The sequence below is a fragment of the Phocoena sinus genome, chromosome X (genome assembly GCF_008692025.1).
Source record: "Phocoena sinus isolate mPhoSin1 chromosome X, mPhoSin1.pri, whole genome shotgun sequence".
Lineage (NCBI taxonomy): Eukaryota > Metazoa > Chordata > Mammalia > Artiodactyla > Phocoenidae > Phocoena > Phocoena sinus.
The window spans coordinates 118568948-118591660 of record NC_045784.1 but is presented as its reverse complement, the minus strand read 5'-3'; the positions used below and the strand labels follow the sequence as shown (position 1 = coordinate 118591660).

General features: G+C 40.1%; 1 protein-coding gene across 1 annotated transcript in view; it reads left to right on the top strand.

Annotated features, from left to right (window-relative positions):
• MCF2 (MCF.2 cell line derived transforming sequence) overlaps nt 1–22713 on the top strand; it is a 97548-nt gene that overhangs the window by 18206 nt on the left and 56629 nt on the right. The window contains exons 3-5 of the mRNA XM_032618991.1: nt 14494–14562; nt 18813–18927; nt 20258–20348. Coding sequence (XP_032474882.1) covers nt 14494–14562; nt 18813–18927; nt 20258–20348 — 275 coding nt within the window. The remainder of the gene's footprint in view (nt 1–14493; nt 14563–18812; nt 18928–20257; nt 20349–22713) is intronic.

Genomic DNA, 22713 nt, shown 5'->3' with positions numbered 1-22713 from the left:
CTTCGGAAGGAGAAGTAGAAAAAGTGCAACTTCTGCTCAAATGAAATTTTTTCTTATAAACACCGATTCTTTCCTTGATTTGTTATTTTGTAACAGCCTTATTGTGATATACTTCACATACCATATAATTTACCCATTTAAAGTGTATAGTTCAGTGTTTTTAGCACATTCAGTGCTGTGTAAGCATTACTGAAACCAATTTTGGGGCATTTCATCATTCCTAAAAGAAACCCTATACCTTTCAGCTATCATCCTCCCAGTTTCCCCATTCCTCAGCCCTAAGCAACCACTAATCTACTTTCTGTATCTCTCTCTATGCCTGTTCAGGATATTTCATATAAATGGAATCATATAATTTGTGGCTTCTTTCATAGCAAAATGTTGTCAAGATCCATCCATGTTGTAGCATGTATCAGTCCTTCATTACTTTTTACTGCTGAATAATATTCCATCATGTGGATATAGCACATTTTGTTTATCCATTCTTCAGTTGATAGACATTTGTGTTGTTTCCACCTTTTGGTTATTATGAATAATGCTATTGACATTCCTGTATGTGTTTTTGTGTAGATGTATGTTTTCATTTCTTTCAGCTATATACCTAGAAGTAGAATTGCTGGGTCGTATGGTAACTCTCTGTTTAACTTTTTGAGAAATTACACAACTGTTTTGCACAGGGGCTGAACCACTTTACATTCCCTTGAACAGTAGATGAGTTTTCTAATTTGTCCACATACTTGTTGACACTTGTTATTGTCCATCTTTTTCCTTATAGCCATCCCCATGGGTGTGAAGTGGTAACTAATTGTGGTCTTGATATTTCCAAAATGACTAAATGATGTTGAGCATCTTTGCATGTGCTTATTGGTCAGTTTTATACCTTCTTTGGATATGTGTGTATTCAAATCCTTTGCCCATTTTTTTTGTTTGTTTGCGGTACGCGGGCTTCTCACTGCTGTGGCCTCTCCCGTTGCGGAGCACAGGTTCCAGACGCGCAGGCCCAGCGGCCATGGCTCACGGGCCCAGCCGCTCCGCAGCATGTGGGACCCTCCTGGACTGGGGCACGAACCCGTGTCCCCTGCATCGGCAGGCGGACCCTCAACCACTGCGCCACCAGGGAAGCCCCCCTGTGCCCATTTTTAATTGTGCTATTTGCCTTTTCATTATTGATTACTAAGTGTTCTTTATGTATTCTAGATACATATTCCTTAACAGATAATGATTTGCAAATATACTCTCCCTTTCTGTAGATTGTCTTTTCCTTTTCTTGTTAGTGTCCTTTGAAGTGCAAAAATATAATTTTTTTTCTTTTGTTGCTTCTACTTTTGATATCATGTATATGAAGTCTTTGCTTAATGCAAGGTCACAAAGATTTATTACTGTATTTTATTTTAAGAGTTTTATTGCTTTAGCTCTTATATTTCAACGTTTGGTTCATTTTGAGTTAATTTTTGTATACGGTGTTAAGGTAAGGGTCCAACTTCATTCTTTTGAATGTGGATATCCTGTTGTCCCATCACCATTTGTTGAAAAGACTGTTCTTTCCTCATTGAATTATCTTGTCCTTGTCAAAAATCAATTGACACTAAATGTATGGCCTAATTTTTGAATGCTCAGTTCTATTCCACTGATCTTTATGTCTGTCATTATGCCAGTACCACATTGTCTAGTTTTTAGGTTTTTTTTTTAAATTTATTTATTTATTTTTGGCTGTGTTGGGTCTTCGTTTCTGTGCGAGGGCTTTCTCTAGTTGTGGCAAGCAGGGGCCACTCTTCATCGCACTGCGCGGCCTCTCACTATCGCGGCCTCTCTTGTTGCGGAGCACAGGCTCCAGATGTGCAGGCTCAGTAGTTGTGGCTCACGGGCCTAGCTGCTCCGCGGCATGTGGGACCTTCCCAGACCAGGGCTTGAACCCGTGTCGCCTGCGTTGGCAGGCAGATTCTCAACCACTGCACCACCAGGGAAGCCCCACACTGTCTTGTTTTTATTGCAACTTTCTGTAGTAAGATTTGAAATTGGGAAGTGTAAGTCCTCCAGTTTTGTTCCTTTTTTTTCCAAGATTGTTTTGGTTTACCTGCCTCCCATGCATTTCCATATGAATTTTAGGATCAACTTGTCAATTTCTGCCAAAAAAAAAAAAAAGCCAGCTAGGATTTTTTGTTTTTTCATGGCGTTGGGTCTTCATGGCTGTGCGCGGGCTTTCTCTAGTTGTGGTGAGTGGGGACTACTCTTCGTTGTGGTGCGCGGGCTTCTCATTGCGGTGGCTTCTCTTGTTGCGGAGCATGGGCTCTAGGCATGCGGGCTTCAGTAGTTGTGGCTCACGGGCTCTAGAGCGCAGCCTCAGTAGTTGTGGCGCACAGGCTTAGTTGCTCTGTGGCATGTGGAATCTTCCCAGACCAGGGGTCGAACCCGTGTCCCCTGCATTGACAGGTGGATTCTTAACCACTGTGCCACCAGGGAAGTCCTGCCAGCTAGGATTTTTATAGGGGTTGTTTTGAATCTGTATATCAATTAGGGGAGTAATGCCACCATAATAATATTGTCTTCCATTTCAGGAATATGGGATGGCTTTTCATTTATTTAGATCATCTTTAATTTCTTTCAATAATGCTTTGTCGTTTTCAGAGTATAAGTTTTGCAGTTATACTTTGCACAATAGAAATGCAATTAATTTTTGATCTAATACACTACACCCTTGCTAAACTTGTTTATTAGTACTAAAGGGTTTTGTCATTTTTGTGTCTCTGTGTGTGAATTCCTTATTATTTTCTACAAGCAAGATCAAGTCATTTGCAAGTAGAGATAGTTTTACTTCTTCCTTTGGGGAGGTGACTGTGTGTTGGGGGTTCTCTAGACCACCCCAAGTTTGATGCCTTGCTAGACAGACTCACAGGACTCGGCATATTGTTCTACTCATAGATAGTGTTTATTACAACAAACAGATACAAAGCGAAATCAGCAAAGAGGAAAGGCACATGAGATGAAGTCTGGAGAAAACCAGGCACAAGCTTTCAAGGGCTCTCTCCCAGTGGAGTCACAAAGAATGTGCTTAATCATTTACCCCAGCAACAAGTTGTGACACATGTGAAATGTTGCCAATCAGGGACCCTCTTTAGAGGCTCAGTGCAGGAATGATATTGTTGGGTAGTTGCATAGGCACCCAATGCCTAGCAGGTACCAAAATTTTTCCTTGCTCCCGGAAGGAAAGCAGGTATTTAGCATAATCTGCATTGTTTACTTCCTGAATCCAAGTTCCCAGATGCCAGCCAAAGGCTTACTTTGCAATTCAGCCTTTCTTAGGATAAGCAGTCTAGGCCTGCTATGTTAACTCTTTCTGTACTGACTTCTAATGCTACAGGAATTCTTTTTTTTTTTCCCCAGAAAGTTTTAAAAAATTATTTTTAAAAAATTTAATATAATTTTAAAGGTTACTTTCCATTTACAGTTATTACAAAATATTGGCTATATTCTCTGTGTTTTACAATACATCCTTGAGCCTACCTTACGCCGCATAGTCTGTACCTCCCACTTCCCCACCCCTATTCCCTCTCTCCCCGGTAGCCACTAGTTTGTTCTGTGAATCTGCTTCTTTTTTGTTTTATTCACTAGTTTGTTGTATTTTTTAGATTCCACATATAAGTGATAACATACAGTATTTGTCTTTCTCTGTCTGACTTATTTCACTTAGCATAATGCTCTCTAAGTCCATCCATGTTGCTGCAAATGGCAAAAATCTCATTTTTTTATGGCTGAGTAATATTTCATTGTATATATTTACCACATCTTCTTTATCTGTTGATGGACACTTAGATTATTTCCATACCTTGGCAATTGTAAACAGTGCTGCTGTGAACATTGGGGTGCATGTGTCTTTTCGAATTAGTGTTTTGGTTTCTTTTGGATATAAACCCAGGGGTGGAGTTGCTTGATCACTTGGTAGTTCTTTTTTCTTTTTTAAGTTTCAGTTTTTTGAGAAACCTCCATACTCTTTTCCACAGTGGCTGCACCAATGTACATTCCCACCAACAGTGCACAAGGGTTCCCCTTTTTCCACATCCTCGCCAACATTTGTTACTTGTGTTCTTTTTGGTGATGGCCATTCTGACAGGTGTGAGGTGATATCTCATTGTGGTTTTGATTTACATTTTACAGGATTTCATTTTGAAATGATGAAAATGTTCTGGAGTTAGATAGTGGTGACAGTTCCACAACTTTGAATATACGGAAATCTACTGAATTGTATACTTAAAAGGGCGAATTTTTGGTATGTGAATTATATCTCAATATATATAAATAAATATATAATAAAAAGTGTTTCTTCTCAGGCTCACAGGGGACATTGACCAAGATGGATCACCTTAACAAATTTAAAAGAGTATAAACCATAAAATGCTTAGGGGCTTCCCTGGTGGCGCAGTGGTTAAGAATCCCCCTGCCAGGGTTCGAGCCCTGGTCCGGGAATATCCCACATGCCGTGGAGCAACTAAGCCTGTGCGCCACAACTACTGAGCCCACAAGCCACAACTAATGAAGCCCACGCGCCCAAAGCCTGTGCTCCACAACAAGAGAAGCCACCACAATGAGAAGCCCGCACACCACAACGAAGAGTAGGCCCCGCTCGCTGCAACTAGAGAAAGCCTGCACGGAGCAACAAAGATCCAATGCAGCCAAAAATAAAATTTTTTAAAAAATTAAAAATAATCATACAGTGTCTGTTCTCAGCCCACAATGGAATTAAACTAGAAATCAATATCAGAAAAATAACTGGAAAATCCTAAAATACATGGAGATTAAGCAGCATACTTCTAAATAACACTTGGGTCAAAAAGAAGTCTGAAAAGAAATTTAAAAAATATTTTTAATTAAATGAAAATGAAAACATAACTTATCAAAAAGAAAGAAAGAATGGATAAACAAACAGTGGTACATCCAGAGAATGGAATATTGTTCAGCACTAAAAAGATATGAGCTATCAAGCCATAAAAAGACATGGAGGAACCTTAAATGCATGTTGCTAAGTGAAAGAAGCCAGTCTGAAAAGGCTACATACTGTATGATTCCAACTATGGGACATTCTGGAAAAGGCATAACTATGTAGACAAGTAAAAACAACAGTGCTTGCCATGGGTTGTGGGGGGGGGATGAATGGGTGGAGCACAGAGGAGTTTTAGGGCAGTGAAAATATGCTGCATGATACCATAATAATGGATACATGTCATTACACTTTTGTCCAGACCCATAGAATGTACAACACCAAGAATGAACCCTCATGTAAACCATGGACTTTGGGTACTAATGATGTGTCATTGTAGCTTCATCAGTTGTAACAATGTACCTCTCTGGTGAGTGATGTTGATAATGGAGGCTATGCATATGTAGGGGTGGGCAGTATATGGGAGATCTCTGTACTTTCCCCTCAATTTTGCTGGAAACCTAAAACTGCTCTTAAAAAAGTATACTTAAGGGCTTCCCTGGTGGCGCAGTGGTTGAGAGTCTGCCTGCCGATGCAGGGGACACGGGTTCGTGCCCCGGTCTGGGAAGATCCCACATGCCGCGGAGCGGCTGGGCCCGTGAGCCATGGCCGCTGAGCCTGCGCGTCCGGAGCCTGTCCTCCGCAACGGGAGAGGCCACAACAGTGAGAGGCCCGCGTAACGCATAAAAAAAAAAAAAAAAAAAAGTATACTTAAAAAAAGTGAACATGATCACTACCAAAAAAAAGTGGAAAATATACCAAAAAAAAGAATTTTATGGTCCAGAGGAAAAGCCCTGCTAACACTGAAGTATGTATATATATATATATATATATATTTTACAGATTTTTGGTTAAAAATAGATATTGGGTCGGCCAAAAAGTTCATTTGGGTTTTTCCATACTAGCTTACAGAAAAACCTGAATGAACTTTTTGGCCAGCCCAGTATATTATATAGTTGACATCATACTGAATAGATGGGTTTTTTTAAATTGAAGTATAGTTGATTTACTACGATATTGCGTTAGTTTCTGGTGTACAGCAAAGTGATTCAGTTATACATGTAGATATATATTCTTTCTCATATTCTTTTCCACTATGGTTTATTACAGGATATTGAATATAGTTCCCTGTGCTATACAGTAAGACCTTGTTGTTTATCCATTCTATATGTAATAGTTTGCATCTGCTAACTCCAAACTCCCAATCCATCCCTCCCCCAACCCCCGGGAACCACAAGTCTGTTCTCTACGTCTGTGAGTCTGTTTCTGTTTGGTAAATAAGTTCATTTGTATAATTTTTTTTTAGATTCCACATATAAGTGATATCATATGATATTTGTCTTTCTCTGTCTGACTTACTTCACTTAGTATGATAATCTCTAGGTCCATCCATGTTGCTGCAAATGGCATTATTTCATTCTTTTTAATGGCTGAGTAATATTCCATTGTGTATATGTACCCCATCTTCTTTACCCATTCATCTGTTGATAGACATTTAGGTTGTTTCCATGTCTTGTCTCTGAACAGGCAGTTTTGTATTCTGCTTTTTTCATGCCACATTATCTTGTACTATATGACATCTAAAATGACAATTGTGAAATCTAAAGATATATATTGATATATATATATGCACATGTATATGTGTGTGTGTGTATATATATATATATATATATATCAACTACAAAGAGTTTGGGAATTAATTTTTTAAATTTCCTGTTTTTCCTTTTTTTGACTGTAATTGATTTGTTCTAAGTTACTTAATATAGGGTTTTGGATGGAAAAACGAAAAACAGAATCAAATGTGATGGTGAGTCTACTATACCTCTAGACTTCAGAACTGTTAACTTTTGAAAAAAAATGGGCATCTAGTACTCAGGCCAAGTTTTATTTGGAGTTTATAACACATGAAAGAAGGACTTTCACTTCCATTTCCCTTTTCCTTCCCACACATTTTGTTGTATAGGTGCTTATAAACAACCTGAGTCCTGGGGCATCTTCAGTGAATTGCCTGAGGTTATACCAAAAGTTGGTAGTTGACTTGAGACTCCACCAGTTTCTCCATCCCTGCCATTGTGTTGCAGGAGTTGCCTGCTTGGAAAATACCTTTGTGCTAAGGCAGTGATCCTGGATCAGAGGCTTTCCAGAAGCCTGCTCTCCTCTGGAGACATGCAAAGTTCTCCACTTTTTGCTTCCAGTCTTGCTGTCAGGCTTTAGCTAGACTATCCCATGCTCTGAACTCAAACCATATCAGGCATGTACAGTCCCTGATGCCTTCACCTACTCCTGTGTTTGTGTCTTGTTTCTTTTACCTGGAATGTCCTTCTTTATTCCCCTGTCTACGTATTTGAATCCCACTCACTTTTCAAGGCTCAGCTCAGATGTCACATCATCTGTGAAAGCTTCTTTTTTCTTAATCTCTCAATCTCGATGCAATAATTTCTTCCTCCCAATACCCTATATTGTATATTTCTATTATAGCACATACTGTACCATATATTATGGCCAGTTGTTTATATGTCATATCTTCTGTTAATTTTTGAGCTTAAGGTGAGAAACTCTTTCATATTCCAGTGGGCCACAGCACCTAGCAGAAAGGAGCAGGTAGAAACCCACTAGATGTTTGGTGAGTTGGATTACAGTAGATTGGAAGGAGGTTGTTAGCAGAAGGGTTTAGCAAGAATCTTTGTTTTCTTTTGTTAGTACAGAATTTTGCGAGTCTTTTATACTGTACCTTTAAAAAAAATATATTTATTTATTTATTTGGCCGTGCCGGGTCTTAGTTGCGGCACACGGGATCTTGGTTGCCACAAGTGGGATCTTCATCATGGCACGTGGGATCTTTAGTTGTGGCATGCGGGCTCTTAGTTGCGGCATGTGGGATCTAGTTCCCTGACAGGGATCGATCCCAGGCCCCCTGCATTGGGAGCGTGGAGTCTTAACCACTGGACCACCAGGGAAGTCCCTATACTGTACCTTTATGGTAGAACAGAGTACTGCATAGTTTGTTCTCCTGTAGTCTAATGGGAATTCATTTTGTGATGGTTTCAGAATTGCCCTTTTATTTGTTCCACCTATTTTTTTTGGCCACACCGTGCGGCATGCAGGATCTTAGTTCCCCGACCAGGGATCCAGTCTGTGCCCCCTGCAGTGGAAGTGCAGAGTCTTAACCACTGGACCGCCAAGGAGGTCCCTGTTCCACCTTTTAAAGCATAACACTTGTCAAGACAGCACTTGAATCTGTTGCATGTGCTAACTCATTAATGTTTACAGATGGTACAGTGTATCTGATGTTCATATTGAAAGGGAAAAATTACACTCATAGAATCCCATCTGCCTCGCAACAGGATTTAGGACTCAAAACGAAACGTAATTTTATTTGCGTCCTGCACATCAGCGATAGTGAACCTTCAAAGAGATGATTGCTAAGAGTAAGCACCATTGTTAAGAATTCCAGGGTGTACAAATAATGGAGTTTCTGGCAAAAGATTGTTTATAAACATTCTTGATGTGGTTTGGGATAAAATTCTTCCTGGAAGGGCTTCTCTGGTGGCGCAGTGACTAAGAATCCGCTTGCCAACGCAGAGGACATGGGTTTGAGCCCCGGCCCGGGAAGATCCCACATGCCGCGGAGCAAATAAGCCTGTGCGCCACAACTACTGAGCCTGCGCCCTAGAGCCCGTGAGCCACAACTACTGAGCCCGCGTGCCACAACTACTGAGCCCGCGTGCCACAACTACTGAAGCCTGTGCGCCTAGAGCCTGTGCTCTACAACAAGAGAAGCCACCACAATGAGAAGCCCGTCCACCGCAACGAAGAGTAGTCCCTGCTCGCCGCAACTAGAGAAAGCCTGCGTGCAGCAACAAAGACCCAATGCAGCCAAAAAAAATAAATTAATTAATTAAAAAAATTCTTCCTGGAAGAAAATTGGAGGTTAATAAACTATATATAGTTAGTAATTTGCATTAGAGCTGATTGAGTGTATTCTTCTGCCTGTCTGAAGGTTAGGGAACCAAATGGATGACACCGGGAAAGCTTCTTCTAAATCTACTAGATTCTACACAGCAGTGCCTGTGCCTAGCAGTTGTTCAGGTTGAATTTCTTAAATGAATAAGTACATGAATGGGAGCCTCTCTGAGTCTGTTTCCTCATCTGTAAGGTGAGGGTTTTATTTATTTTTTATTAATTTTTATTGGAGTATGGTTGCTTTACAGTGTTGTTAGTTTCTGCTGTATAGCAAAGTGAATCCATTATACATATACATATATCCCCTCTTTTTTAGATTTCCTTCCCATTTAGGTCACCACAGAGCACTGAGTAAGGTGAGGGTTTTAATATCCATCTTGGAGTACTAGGTGCTCAGCAAATATCTACTTTTAATCATTTCCTACACTTTTCCCCTCTGTTTTCATATTGGCTGTGGCAGTGGGTCAGTTGCCTTGAAAGAGATTGTATCTTTCTGGTTGACATTTCCTTTATTTCCCTTTCTATTTTAATTTGTGAGCCATTTTTGCCTCTTACTTTTAGGAAAATGTGAGAATAGAAGTATTTGCTCTTTTAAGCAGTTAGTATTTGCCCTGGCTCTCTGGCGCTTGAACAGAATGGCACGTGTGTGCAGCATGGTTCAGAGCTCGTATTCTTCTATGGGGTATGAACAGAAACCCCGGAGAAGGGATAAATGTATTGTACACAAGAGCGTGTCACTGTGACATAAAGCTCAAGGGTTGGAATTATAGCTGTTATACACCAGAATCTGGAGTAAAAACGCTTTCTAGAAAATGGAAATGCTTGTAGATACCAATTTACTTAACTTTATAAACCATCATTTTCCTTGTAGGAATCATTAATAAACTCAGTAGAATTTAAATATCTTGGAATGGTAATACATACTCAGTTCATGGAGAAATAGACTCTTGGAGAAGTAGGACAAGAAGGATCATTTACTCCAATCCACCTACACGCTCCATTGTCCTCTCTAGCCTCCTTGCTACAGAGCTGCTTGGCCTTCGTTCCAACCCTATTAGTGGTAGGGAAAGGCTTCTCTACCCACCACGGCGGTCATTTCATCTCCAGAGAGTTCTGACTTCTAAAACAAGTGCTTCTTTACATGGAGTCTGTGTAGCTGTCTCTGTGGCTTTCTGTTTGTCTTCTCTCTCTCTCTGAAGGGAAAAAACCAACCAACCAACTTCCAACCAACCAAACAACCAGCCAACCAACCACACAAACAAACAAAGGAGTACCTCATCAAGTAGGTTTGGGAAACGCTGCATACATAGCCCATACCCAGGGAGTTGCAATGTGTGTGTGTGTATTTGCTGGGGAATGTTGCAGTATGCTTTACCCCCAATATCACAAAACTTTTTTGGTTGTGAATCTTTACTTTTACCCAGAACATCTATCCACAGCTTAGTATCTGGCACATAGTAGGTGCTCAATAAATATTTGTTTTTAAAAAGTGAATGGATGGGGCTTCCCTGGCGGCACAGTGGTTAAGAATCCGCCTGCCAATGCAGGGAACACGGGTTCGAGCCCTGGTCCGGGAAGATCCCACAGGCCACAGAGCAGCTAAGCCTGTGTGCCACAGCTACTGAGGCTGCGCTCTAGAGCCCACGAGCCACAACTACTGAGCTCACGTGCCACAACTACTGAAGCCCATGTGCCTAGAGCCCGTGCTCTGCAACAAGAGAAGCCACCATGATGAGAAGCCCGCGCACCACAACGAAGAGTAGCCCCTGCTCGAGGCAGCTAGAGGAAGCCCGTGAGCAGCAATGAAGACCCAACACAGCCAAAAAAAAAGTGAATGGTTGCAAGATAAATCTTTAAAAGCTATAAAGGGCACCCTGTATCAAGGTGACAAGTGGTTTTTTTTAAAAAAAAATATTTATTTGGCTGCGCCGGGTCTTAGTTGTGGCGTGCAGGATCTAGTTCCCTGACCAGGGATCAAACCTGGGCCCCCTGCATTGGGAGCACGGAGTCTTAGCCACTGGACCACCAAGGAAGGCCCTGACAAGTGTCTTTTATTTCTGCAAGTGACACAACCAAAATGGATCAGCTGATTGGATGGGTTTACCTTCCTCCTCTGCGAACCATCCTAAATATATTATTTATTTCCATGCCTTTTAGGACTTTAAAAATTCTTTGTATTTGCATTCTGAGCTTGTATCCTCATTTGCACAACTACCTGTTATGTTATAAAGGAAATATTAGTGATTGAGTTTGCAATTTATGGCCAAGGCAATAAAAGCTTGCCTCTCTTGCTTCCTGAGCAAATGTATGGAATGAATGAGTTGACAAGCACTCTCCTCGTCTTTTGTTTTCAGTTTGTGCCTGATTGTGTTTGACTGTACAGTCACATGGTTGGTTCTTCAGAGCTTTTCAATGAAGATCTGCTCCATCGGGGTGTTTTTGAGGCTGTTTGTCAGATTACTTATTGAGTTAGTACTTTTTTGCCTTCCCAACCAGCCCTTTTGCACAACTAGTCCAAAGTAAGGAGACTGCACGCCTTTCATTTTTGAGTGATTGACCTTACCATGTGGGACAGCTCTGCAAACCTCCTATCAAATGTGAATCTGGTCAACAGGAATATACTGTAATATGGACCTGATCTGGCTTCGGTGACCCAGGCTTTTTATTTCTCATGCTCTGGAGTAATAGAGTTTAAAGGGTCATCAAGAAGAACATTCTAAACCATATTTGTTCTCACTTTTACATTTCTGGAGGAAATCTGTGTGGAAATTCAAGAAGGTTAGATACAAAGCTGGGTTTAACTCAGTGTCAGCTTTCTCCAAAGTCTGTACTCTATTTCTCTCTTCTCAGCAAAAAGCCCACCTTGTCTTTTGTGGCTGCTCAGTGATAACCCCGTGGCTTCTGTTTCCCTTTCCTGCTATCTTCTCTCCCTTCAGTCTGTTTCCAACCCAGAACTTGATCATTTTTTAAATTAATTAATTAATTAGGTTGCTCTGGGTCTTAGTTGTGGCTCACCAGCTCCTTAGTTGTGGCAGTTGGGCTCCTTAGTTGTGGCATGCATGTGGGATGTAGTTCCCTGAGCAGGGATCGAACCCGGGCCCCCTGCATTGGGAGCGTGGAGGCTTAACCACTGAGCCACCAGGGAAGTCTCTGATCATTTCTTAAAGTAGTAACATCTTCTCTTTTAACCATTTCTTTTAATTGAGGTGTAGTTGATTTACAATACTATGTAAGTTTCAGGTGTGCAGCAAAATGATTCACAAGTTTTAGAAGTTATACTCCATTTATAGTTATTGTAAAATATTGGCTGTATTCCCTGTGCTGTACAATATATCCTTGCAGGTTATTTATTTTATACATACTAGTTTGTACCTCTTAATCCCCTACCCCTATCTTGCCCCTCCCACCATCCCTCTCCCCACTGGTTACAACTAGTTTGTTCCCTATACCTGTGAGTCTGTTTCTTTTAACCATTATTTTATCCTTTTTTGTTAGTGTGGAAATGTCATTTTGTTGGCATAATTGTGGGAGACATTTTATGACAGTGTGTTTTCCTTATATCTATGGATTTTACCTGTTGTCGGATCGCAGAGAATGTAAGGGGCCTTGGAAAGCATTTGTTGTATTACCTGCAGAGGGTAGTGAGCTGAGGGGTAGGGAGTGACTTGCCCTAGATCCCAGAGCTGCTCAGTGGCCGAGCCAGCACTGAGCCCAGGTCCTTCCATTCCCAGCCCTCAGCCTTTTATTTTATGCCCTGATGCCTCTCTGATGATGTGAATGGATTAAAAACAATTGTAGAGTAAGTAGACATAGTTTCTGTAACTGTGCAAGAGGCTGAATGGTATGGAAGGAATCAGGTTGCAGACATTAGTGCTTCCAGATCTGCCACATGACATAAAATGTATCCATTTATGTTGATAGCTCTTTCTACTGATCAAAGCAGGGGAGAAAATTGGGTCTTATTATGTAGGAATATTTTAATGCCTAATGCTCTCATCTAAACGGTAGAACACATTTGGGGCATTGCCACTTGTGCAGGCCTCTGAGAGCAGAGAAAGTTCTAGTCCTCTTTGCACTATCCCCATCTCATCCTTCCTTCAGGTCTCCAGGCATAAAAAAATGTCAATATATGACGCATGTTTGTGACTGTCATAAGCACGTGCTTTTATCAGAGGAAACATGTACCATTGTAAAAATAACTGCTTTTGGCAGTTTGGGTTGTGAAGACTGGGACGTACCAGGAGCCTAATTTTTTAAAATTGCAAGACATTTTTAGGAATTGATTTTTATGTCCTGACAAATGGTGGATTTTTAATGGCATGTTTCTTATGAAAAATAAATTTGTCAGTGAATTTATGTTTCAAATCGTGTGTGTGTGTGTGCTTGTGTGTGTGTGGCTCTGTAACAGAGGCCCTATTCCACTGTCTGGTGTGGGTCATTGAGAGCTTGTCTGTGCAGGGCCCTTGAGCAGGATGGGCCCTGATCCACCACCTCCATGTGGTATGATCTGAAGAGCACTAAGAAGGGTAATGTGTCATCAGTCTGACACCACCAGAAACCAGGTCTTTGAAGGCCCTATGTATCAGAGGGCAAGGGGAAAACGTGGTTTCTCTGAGAGATGTCACAGGCGTTAAAACCAGCAATCCAGAATAGCTGAGTTTGATGACCCATTTTCTTTTAAAAAGTTATCCTTGCTCATGGACCAGAGGCAGGTAGTGAACTTTGACCTGGGGCCCCTGTAGAGTTCACTAGAATCGAACATTACAAATTAGCACTTAAGATCTGGGACAACTAAAACATATTGAACATCACATGGATGTGTCCCACCTCTAATGGTCAAAGATGAGTTAATAGGCTGCCGTTCATGGAACACTGACTCTTATGCCAGTTATTTTGCATTTGGTCGGCAAGGCACCCTGTGGGGTAGATATTATGCCCATTTTACAGGTAAGGAAACTTGAGGCTCTGAGAGGCTAAGTAGCTTGTACATGTTTATACAGCCAGTAAATGCAACAAGCTGGGATTGGAATCTAGGTTTCTCACATGCTTAACCAATACTTTGTACTTGCTCTCTGACATTTTCCTGACCTGTAAGATGGGATAATAATACCTTTCTCTGGGTTATTTTGAGTATCCAATGCAATAAACGATCCGAAAAGTGCTTTGTAGTCGCTAATAAAGCTTTGCAGAGTGAAAGGCATTGTTAGAAGTAAAAGACACTGTGCCAGTGTCTCTATGTGACTATCTACCCTTTAGATAAATAAATCTGGATGTCCTGGAGTTTGGACCTTTGCCCCTGGCTTTCTGGTGAGTGAAAGTAGTTTATGTCCCAGGCGTAGATTGTGAGAACGAGGACACTGGTCCTCCTTACCCAGTGATATTGTCCAGAGTGTGATTTCCTTCTTATGTGGCTGAGAGGAGAAGGTCAGCAGTGCGTCTGGGGATGCAGATCTGCGGGACCCCCAGAGTTCTTTTCGGCACGACGAGAAATCACGTGTGCGTTTCTGGCTGTCCTCTTAACGTGCCCGCTGTTTCTCTCCCTTTCTCGTTTGTCATAGAAACTGAGGTGCTCCTCCGTGTGAAGGACATCAGCCATTTCTTAATGCAAGACATTGCCTTCCTGTCTGGTAAGTAGACTTTTTCATATATTTAGACCAGATGAATGTTTTAATCTATTAGCAAAGTTAGTTTGGTCCTTCTTATATAAGTGGCTGTATAATTTTTATATTTTAATAAACATTCATACATTGTGCATGTAGTTGCTAAAAAAGGACATTTAGAGAATAACTAGAGGTTTGAAATATGTTTAGATATGTGATTAAAACCAGTCTTACCAGTCTTGTATATTGGACGTTTGGGCAAGTCTTCAGCAATCTGTGATGGGTGACAGTGGAATACATCTCCTAGGTGGGTGCAGGCTGAGTGAGAGGGTAACCACTCAGGTGGCTTCTTTGAGGTTTCCCCCTCCACCATAGCTCTGATGACTTAAATGTTCATTACAAATGCTGCAAGTCACCCTAATTAAGCATCATGTATTAAGTTTTTTTAAAAAGGATTTCATTTACACATGATAAAAAAGTTTACTTTTCTAAAATATGTATAGGTATTTGTATATGTATTTAATTTCTAAAAATTGTGATGAAATACACATAACATAAAATTTACCGTCTTAACTATTCTTTTTTCTTCTTTTTTAATGAAATTTTATTTATTTATTTATTATTTTTATTTTTGGCTGCATTGGGTCTTCATTGCTGCGCGCGGGCTTTCTCTAGTTGCGGTGAGCCGGGGCTAGTCTTCGTTGCGGTGCGTGGCCTTCTCATTACAGTGGCTTCTCTTGTTGTGGAGCACAGGCTCTAGGCGTGCGGGCTTCAGTAGTTGTGGCATGCGGGCTCAGTAGTTGTGGCACACGGGCTTAGTTGCTCCACGGGCATGTGGGATCTTCCCGGACCAGAGCTCGAACCTGTGTCCCCTGCATTGGCAGGCGTATTCTTAACCACTGCGCCACCAGGGAAGCCCATGGAAGCCCATTTTTAAGTGTACATTTCAGTGGCGTTAAATACGTTCCCATTGTTGTGCAACCATCACCGCCATCCATCTCCAGAACTCTTTGTCTTATAAAACTGAAACTCTGTTAAAAAAATTACCCCTCATTCCTTCCCCCGTCTAGCCCCTGGCAACTACCATCCTACTTTCTGTCTCTAGGTATTTGACTATTCTAGGTGCCTCATATGAGTGGAATCATTGCTGTATTTGTCTTTTTGTGACTTGCTTATTTCACTTAGCCTAATGTCCTCAAGGTCTTTCTATGTTGTAGCGTTTTTCAGAATTTCCTTCCTTTTTAAGGCTGAATAACATTCCGTTGTATGGATGGACCACATTTGTTTATCCATTTATCCATTGATGGACACTTGGGTTGCTTGCACCTTTTGGCTATTGTGAATAATGCTGCTCAAAAGCATTACATATGTTTAGAGATATAGCAATGGGAAACCACCCTTGTCTTTTTAATTTGGTCAGATATCTAGGGAAAGCTTTGCCTAAAGACAAGCAGATTCCTTTCAGGTGTTAGAGTAACTTGAACTATGCCATTAAACTTTATTGTATTACACAGATAAGAAGAATTTATGAGTATATGCATTGTTTGCATGAAAATCCTTCTTAGGTGTTGAGAGTACAAGAGACCATCTTATTCCTTTTAAGTAGTTTAATTATTTCTTCTGAAATGATACCTACATGCTCGGTTTACTAAACACACATTTACTTTACAGATGATCCTAATTGGACACTTCAATCTGGCCTCTGCTTTAATGATTATAATTAGCGGTAATTGTGGTGACTTAATTAATGTGGTTTTATGTTTTATTTTATAAGTGGTATAATGTGTGATATGCTTTCACTGTTGAGATTCAGGGATTTTACTGAAGCTTCTTAGTGTTTTTCCAACTGTGTTCCAAATAGAACCACCCTCAGGACCTGTTCCCAGACCTAGATCCCGCTCCACAACTTCTTTCCTTATCTGATTTTTCTAGTTGTTTTAAAAAATGCTTATGCCTGTCGTTTCTTTTGAAGAAAGGGTTCCCAATGGGAAAAATACTGAAAACCCCCAATTCAGAATATAAATATCTCCCTTGTTCTTTTCTTGCATGTTTACTACCTAGTATAGCACTTGTAGGTACTCAGCAGTAATAACGGTTTATAGATTAGTCAATGACAATCTGTCCTTAACAAGAACCAACATTCTTTCCTTTGACAGGTATAGTTTGCCTAAGTGTTGCTTGGCAAGTCTAAGTTATATTATATATAATATATATATATATATAGATAGATAGATAGATAGAGAGAGAGAGAGCGTTATATGTTATATATTATTTATATTCCTAGTTCTACGCCATACAGTACCTATAGAGGCCCTTTGTTTCATGATTGGCTAATCTCTTGGTTCAGAGTTGTACAGTTTCTCCTTTGAGTTCCTTTAAAATTCTTGGGTGGGTGCCATCATTTTCCATGATTATCTTTCTTCATCCTGCTCTTTAAGTCTAGAATGTTATAAAGATTTATCGTCATTTGATTTATTACTTTGGTCTAGTTTGATTCAACAGATACTATGGGAATGGGGACCTCCCTTCAGTTTCCGTTGGTAAAGATTAAGGCAAGGAATGAATTTGATCTTTCCCAAGTACACTTGTGTAGAATATGTGTTCTGCTTTTGTTGGATGGAGTGTTCTAGAAACGTAAATTAAGTCACAGTGCTGAGATTGTTATTCGGGTGTACTGTTTCCTAGTGAACTTCCTGTCTACTTGTTCTATCACTTATTGAGAGGGGTGGTGAAATTTCTGACTAAAATTCTGGATTTGTTTATTTCTCCTTGCAGCTCTATCCATTTTTGTTTCATGTATTTTGAAGCTCTGTTATCAGATACATAAGCGCTTAGGATTGTTATGTCCTCTTGATGAATTTACTGCTGTTTGATTATCAAATGATCTTCTTAATCTTGATTCTGAAATCTTCTTTGTCTAAAATTAGACACCTTCCTTTTGACTACTTAGCATGATATATCTTTTTCCATCTTTTTGCTTTTAATGCATTGTGCCTTTATATATATATATTTTTTGTGCCTTTATATTTAAAGTGTGTCTCTTGTAGGCAATATATAGTTGTGTCTTGATTGTTTTATCCAATTTGACGATCTCTAACTTTTAATTGGGGTGTCAAAATCATTTACATTTAATGTGATTATTCATGGCTCAGTTTAAACCTATCATTTACTATTTGTTTTCTGTTTGTCCTATTCTTTGTTTTTTTCCCTCCATTTTTGCTTTCTTTTGGAATTAGTTGCTTTATCATTCTACTTTCTCTCCTTTGCCTTTGTCATAGTTTTATTGCATATTGAATATTTTTATATCCTGTACCTTTATTCACTTAAATTTAGCCAAATAAGAATTACAACTAAACCTGTCAAAAAAATTCTTTTAGCAAGCTAAATTCAAAGGCCACAGTACAACTTTTCCCCTAAAATAATCTTTCAACTTCCATTTAGCACTAATATGTATTGAGCACCCACCCTGTGCCCAGGTGTTAGGCTGACTACAGAGTGGGACCTTAGGCACATGTAAGGCTCATCCCTGCACTAGGTGGCTTTCATTCTTAATCCTCCGGGCTGCGTAGAGGGCTGTGGAGTGGGGTGCACACTGAATTTTAACCCATGGAGAATTTGTGGTCTTTCTTTCTTTGCATTAGTAAGATTCCTATTCCATTGCTTATATTGTTTCTTCCACCAATCCGTTAGAACATCACTTATTTCCTATAGTTTGTATCCTATACTCTTTTCGTGCTCACCATGACTCTAAGTGGTCAATTTTATCAAGGTTTCCACTTGTTATCAAGCTGTCAGTGACTCACTTTGAATTTAGGCTCATAGCATTGGTATAGAAACAGTTATTTCCCAATACCCATGGTTGTCCAATATGAGTGATCAGCTCTATTTTCAACTGCATTTATTATACACATTCTGTGAAATTTTTTCTCATTTTGCCTTCTCTACTCCGGAGCTCCCTCCCCTCTTTCTTTTTCTTTCTTCCTTCCTTCCTCCCTCCCTCCCCCTTCTCTTTCTTCCTTTCTTTTCTTCTTTCTTTCTTTCTCTCTCTCTGTCTCCCCCCCCCTTTCTTTCTTTCTCCTTTTTTATTTCAAAACCACGCTGCCACTTTTTAGACTTCAGCAGGACCATGGTGCCGTTTTGGTTTCTGTGGAGATCATCATCCTTATAAAAGTTGCATTGGCCCCAGACTGTCTTCTAACCACCCCTCTCAAATCTAAAATCCTCTTTCTTGCATTGTTGTCACATAAATGCTAATTTGTTTTTTTATACTATTTTAGGTGGCCGGGGAAAGGACAATGCTTGGATCATTACGTTTCCGGAAAATTGTAATTTCAGATGCATACCAGAAGAGGTGATAGCAAAAGTGCTGACTTACTTGACGTCTGTTGCAAGGTATAGTATTTCACTACATTTTTTTTCAGTTTGCTTTCTATTGGCTACCCATTTGAATGTAGTAACAGGAAAATGGTGTTTTAGTGTGGCTTTTTTTATTGTAAATGATCATAAGACTCACCTTCAGAGTAGATAAGAAATAACTTAGAAGGGGAAGCTGACAGCTACCTAAATTGCTATAAAAATCATACTGAGGGCTTCCCTGGTGGCACAGTGGTTGAGAGTCCGCCTGCTGATGCAGGGGACACGGGTTCGTGCCCCGGTCCGGGAAGATCCCACATGCCACGGAGCGGCTGGGCCCGTGAGCCATGGCCGCTGCACGTCCGGAGCCTGTGCTCCGCAACGGGAGAGGCCACAACAGTGAGAGGCCCGCGTAACTGCAAAAAAAAAAAAAAAAAATTATACTGAGGCTCTATGAAAACCAAATTGGGGGCCTAGAAGTATTTGTCCCCATGCAGAAGAACATAGGTTAAAAACGATGATCATACATAAAGCCTTTAATTCGCCTAAAAGGAACTCTCACTAGCCAGTAGCTAGACAGCTATTCTTCATTTCTTCCAAGGATAAAATAAGAAGACTGAAAGTTAAATAGACTCAAAAGTGATATTGGAATGGATTAGGAGTTACTTGATATTAGAAATCATTTGAGATGAGAATGCTTTAAGGGGAAAGTTTCAAAAGCTTCCTTACAGATTTTATTTAGGTTGAAAACAAATTTTTTAAAGGAAACATTTTCTGGTTATTAATCCTGAAGACTAAGAAGGCAGGAATCTAAAATCATAATATTGTGAAGAAGCTCATGAACAAAAATCAAATCCCAGAAAACTAAATTTACACGGCACCCCTTAAAGCTTGAAAGTGGTCTTTTTAGGGCAAATAAAAGTTTTATTATCCATTACACTGCCTTCCCTCAAGGAGCAGGCAAGAGGTAGGAATATGTATTTAACAGTGTTTTTCTGAATGAATGAATGGATCATTGACTCCTGATGGATTGCCGTGAAGTTACATCTGACGTCATGAAGGACAGCTGTCTATAAGGTTTTCCCATGCCCCAAATCATAGTATTCCGAATCCATTTTAGTGGCCTACCTGCATGACACTATTACTTGCCTATTTAAAAGATTGACATTAGTGACAAAAAAGAAATTTTAAATAGTGAGTAGTGGAATATGGAATTAAATTGGCTTTCCATTGTAGCACTTTGTGATAACTTTCCAAATCTGTCTTCAGGCAAGACATCACATGTAAATGAAATAATCAGAAGTAAGGACATATCTAGCAAAGTTGGGTTATTACTAAGAAAAACAGAGTATTTCCTCTCATCTTGTAGGCAAAATGGATCTGACTCCCGATTTACCATTATTCTTGATCGAAGACTGGATACCTGGTCTTCTCTCAAAATCTCTCTCCAAAAAATCTCAGTGAGTACCAATTTATTCTACAGTAACTTCTTTTTTTAAAAATAGATCTTTATTGGAGTATAATTGCTTCACAGTGCTGTGTTAGTTTCTGTTGTACAACAAAGTGAATCAGCCATATGCATACATATATCCCCATATCCCCTCCCTCTTGAGCCTCCCTCCCACCCTCCCTATGCCACCCCGCTAGGTGGTCACAAAGCACCGAGCTGATCTCCCTGTGCTATGCGGCTGCTTCCCACTAGCTAACTGTTTTACATTTGTATTCTACAGTAACTTCTTGACTTTGTTTTGCATTATACTTTCTGTTTGTGGGGTACAGCTTATTTTGATACTGATGGAGACAATAAAAATAGATGGAATGGGGAGGTGGAAAACTAGAGAGGCGAATTGGTAGAGGAGATTGAGCTAACCAACTCTACCCAAAATAAAACCTAATAGGAAAGAATGAGTAGTCAATGGTTCAAGTTGAGTGAGAAGTGATTCATGGTCCCCTATGCCTTTCAAAGCAAGGCAGTTTTTTTTGTGAGAACTGTTTTAAAAATGGAAATAGCTGTGTTGCTGTATACCCATTATATATGGAAAAGTATAAAGAAGAAGGTTTAAAACGATAGTCAATAATCGAACCGTCCAGAAATAAGCACTTTTTAACATTTCGGTGTGTATCTTTCTAGACTTTTCTTTCCCCTGGGGTAGAGAGGGAAGGGAGTCACCTGCAAAATGACATATTGTCCCTATTGGAAGCTAGTCCCCAGCTCTCCAAGACCCAGAGAGAAAAAACAGTTTCCCTAAAGGAGACAATATGAGAGATGCAATTCTGCCCACAGCCAAGATGATCTCTTACATTATTATGCTCATCTGCATGTTGTCTGACACCTTCTCTTTCATAGAAGAAGTGAGGTGAGGAACCCACAGACTCCTCCCGAGCTGGCAAGAGTGGGGCTGTCTGCAAAAGTGCCGTGCAGTCAACTTCCTCTAGCAGACCAGAGTAGCTGGGAATCAATATATGTTTTTCTTTGAGAGTCCAATGTCATCAGCCATCTGAAATTCTTCCTTCGTCTCCGGACTCACGCGGGAGGCCACAGCCAGCAGAGGCAGTTGGTTTAGTTGTGAAGGCAAGACAAAAATCTAGGTTGTTGGACTTCTGAGCCAGTGTTCATTTTGCTCTACGAACTTGCTGACGAGTGTAAGGAATACACTGGCACTCACATGGTAAAATGAATGAGATCATTATTCTTCTCATACCCAGTATGAATTATTCCTCATCTTGGGCAAGTCAGCAAGGTAGTTTTTTGTTTATTTTTTGTAACAGAAGTGTTTAATCCTAAGCAATGAAGAGAAGACTTAATACCACATTCATACAAGTTACCAAAATAAAATAGTAAAACCTCGATTTTGTATAATACATTTTTGCTTTTTCAAAGGCATTCACATTTATTAAGTAATGTTGATTCTTTTCGTTTCCTGATTAAGTCCTGTGGGCAGGTATCATTATAATTGTCCCATAGATGAGGGAATTACATTGATATACGCATTTTGGAAAGATTACGTGTTGAATCCAAGGTCAGGAGCAAGAATTGAATTTTCATGAACTGCAGTTGGTGACCTTTCCACCTGCTGCTTTCTATCATTTTCCAAATGACATGTGGATAGACAAATACATTAAATTTTTTTTTAGAAAAAGGTAAAAATTCCTTTGGAGAGAGTACATCTGGCGTCCGGGTACTATTGAGCCCTATCAATGGGCTGAATCATATAAAAGGCACTTATTGTGCCCTGGCCTTTAGGATCAGTCCTTGGGCTTATTGAGCAGACTTTAGTTTATGACAATAATCGATTATTTAATACTAAATATAGCACTTGTTACAATAAAACTTTTTTTTTATCACCCAGCCCAGCGTTTTTTCTTTTGGCCCAAACTACCTGCTTGATGAGATTAATTTTCATTGAGTGACTGGTTGGCACATGGCATCAGGTTTTTGGTAAAGTTTTATTTTTATTTATCAAATAGATTGCTTAGAACAGAGGTCTTGTTTTTCCCAAAAGAGAAATACAAAATTGGGTCTTGATACTGTTGATTTGGGGTCAACAAAGGAATAATGACTTTGTTGACCCCAACAGAAAGGGGAGGTGATGCTCCCCTTTCTGTTTCCCTAGGGAATGTTCTCTCAAGGGGGAAGTGTGAAGTATGCCCAACAAAGAGCTTTGAGGCTAAGGTCGCTTTACTTGCATAACAGTCGGGCAGGAGTGGGAGGTGGGGGGGACGGCAGGTGACGATGACATGTAACTGGCTATAGATTAGTTTAAGCGTTGTTTCTTTTTAGCATTTTAAATGTTTCTGCTTATGGTAGAGCTTCTATACCCATGC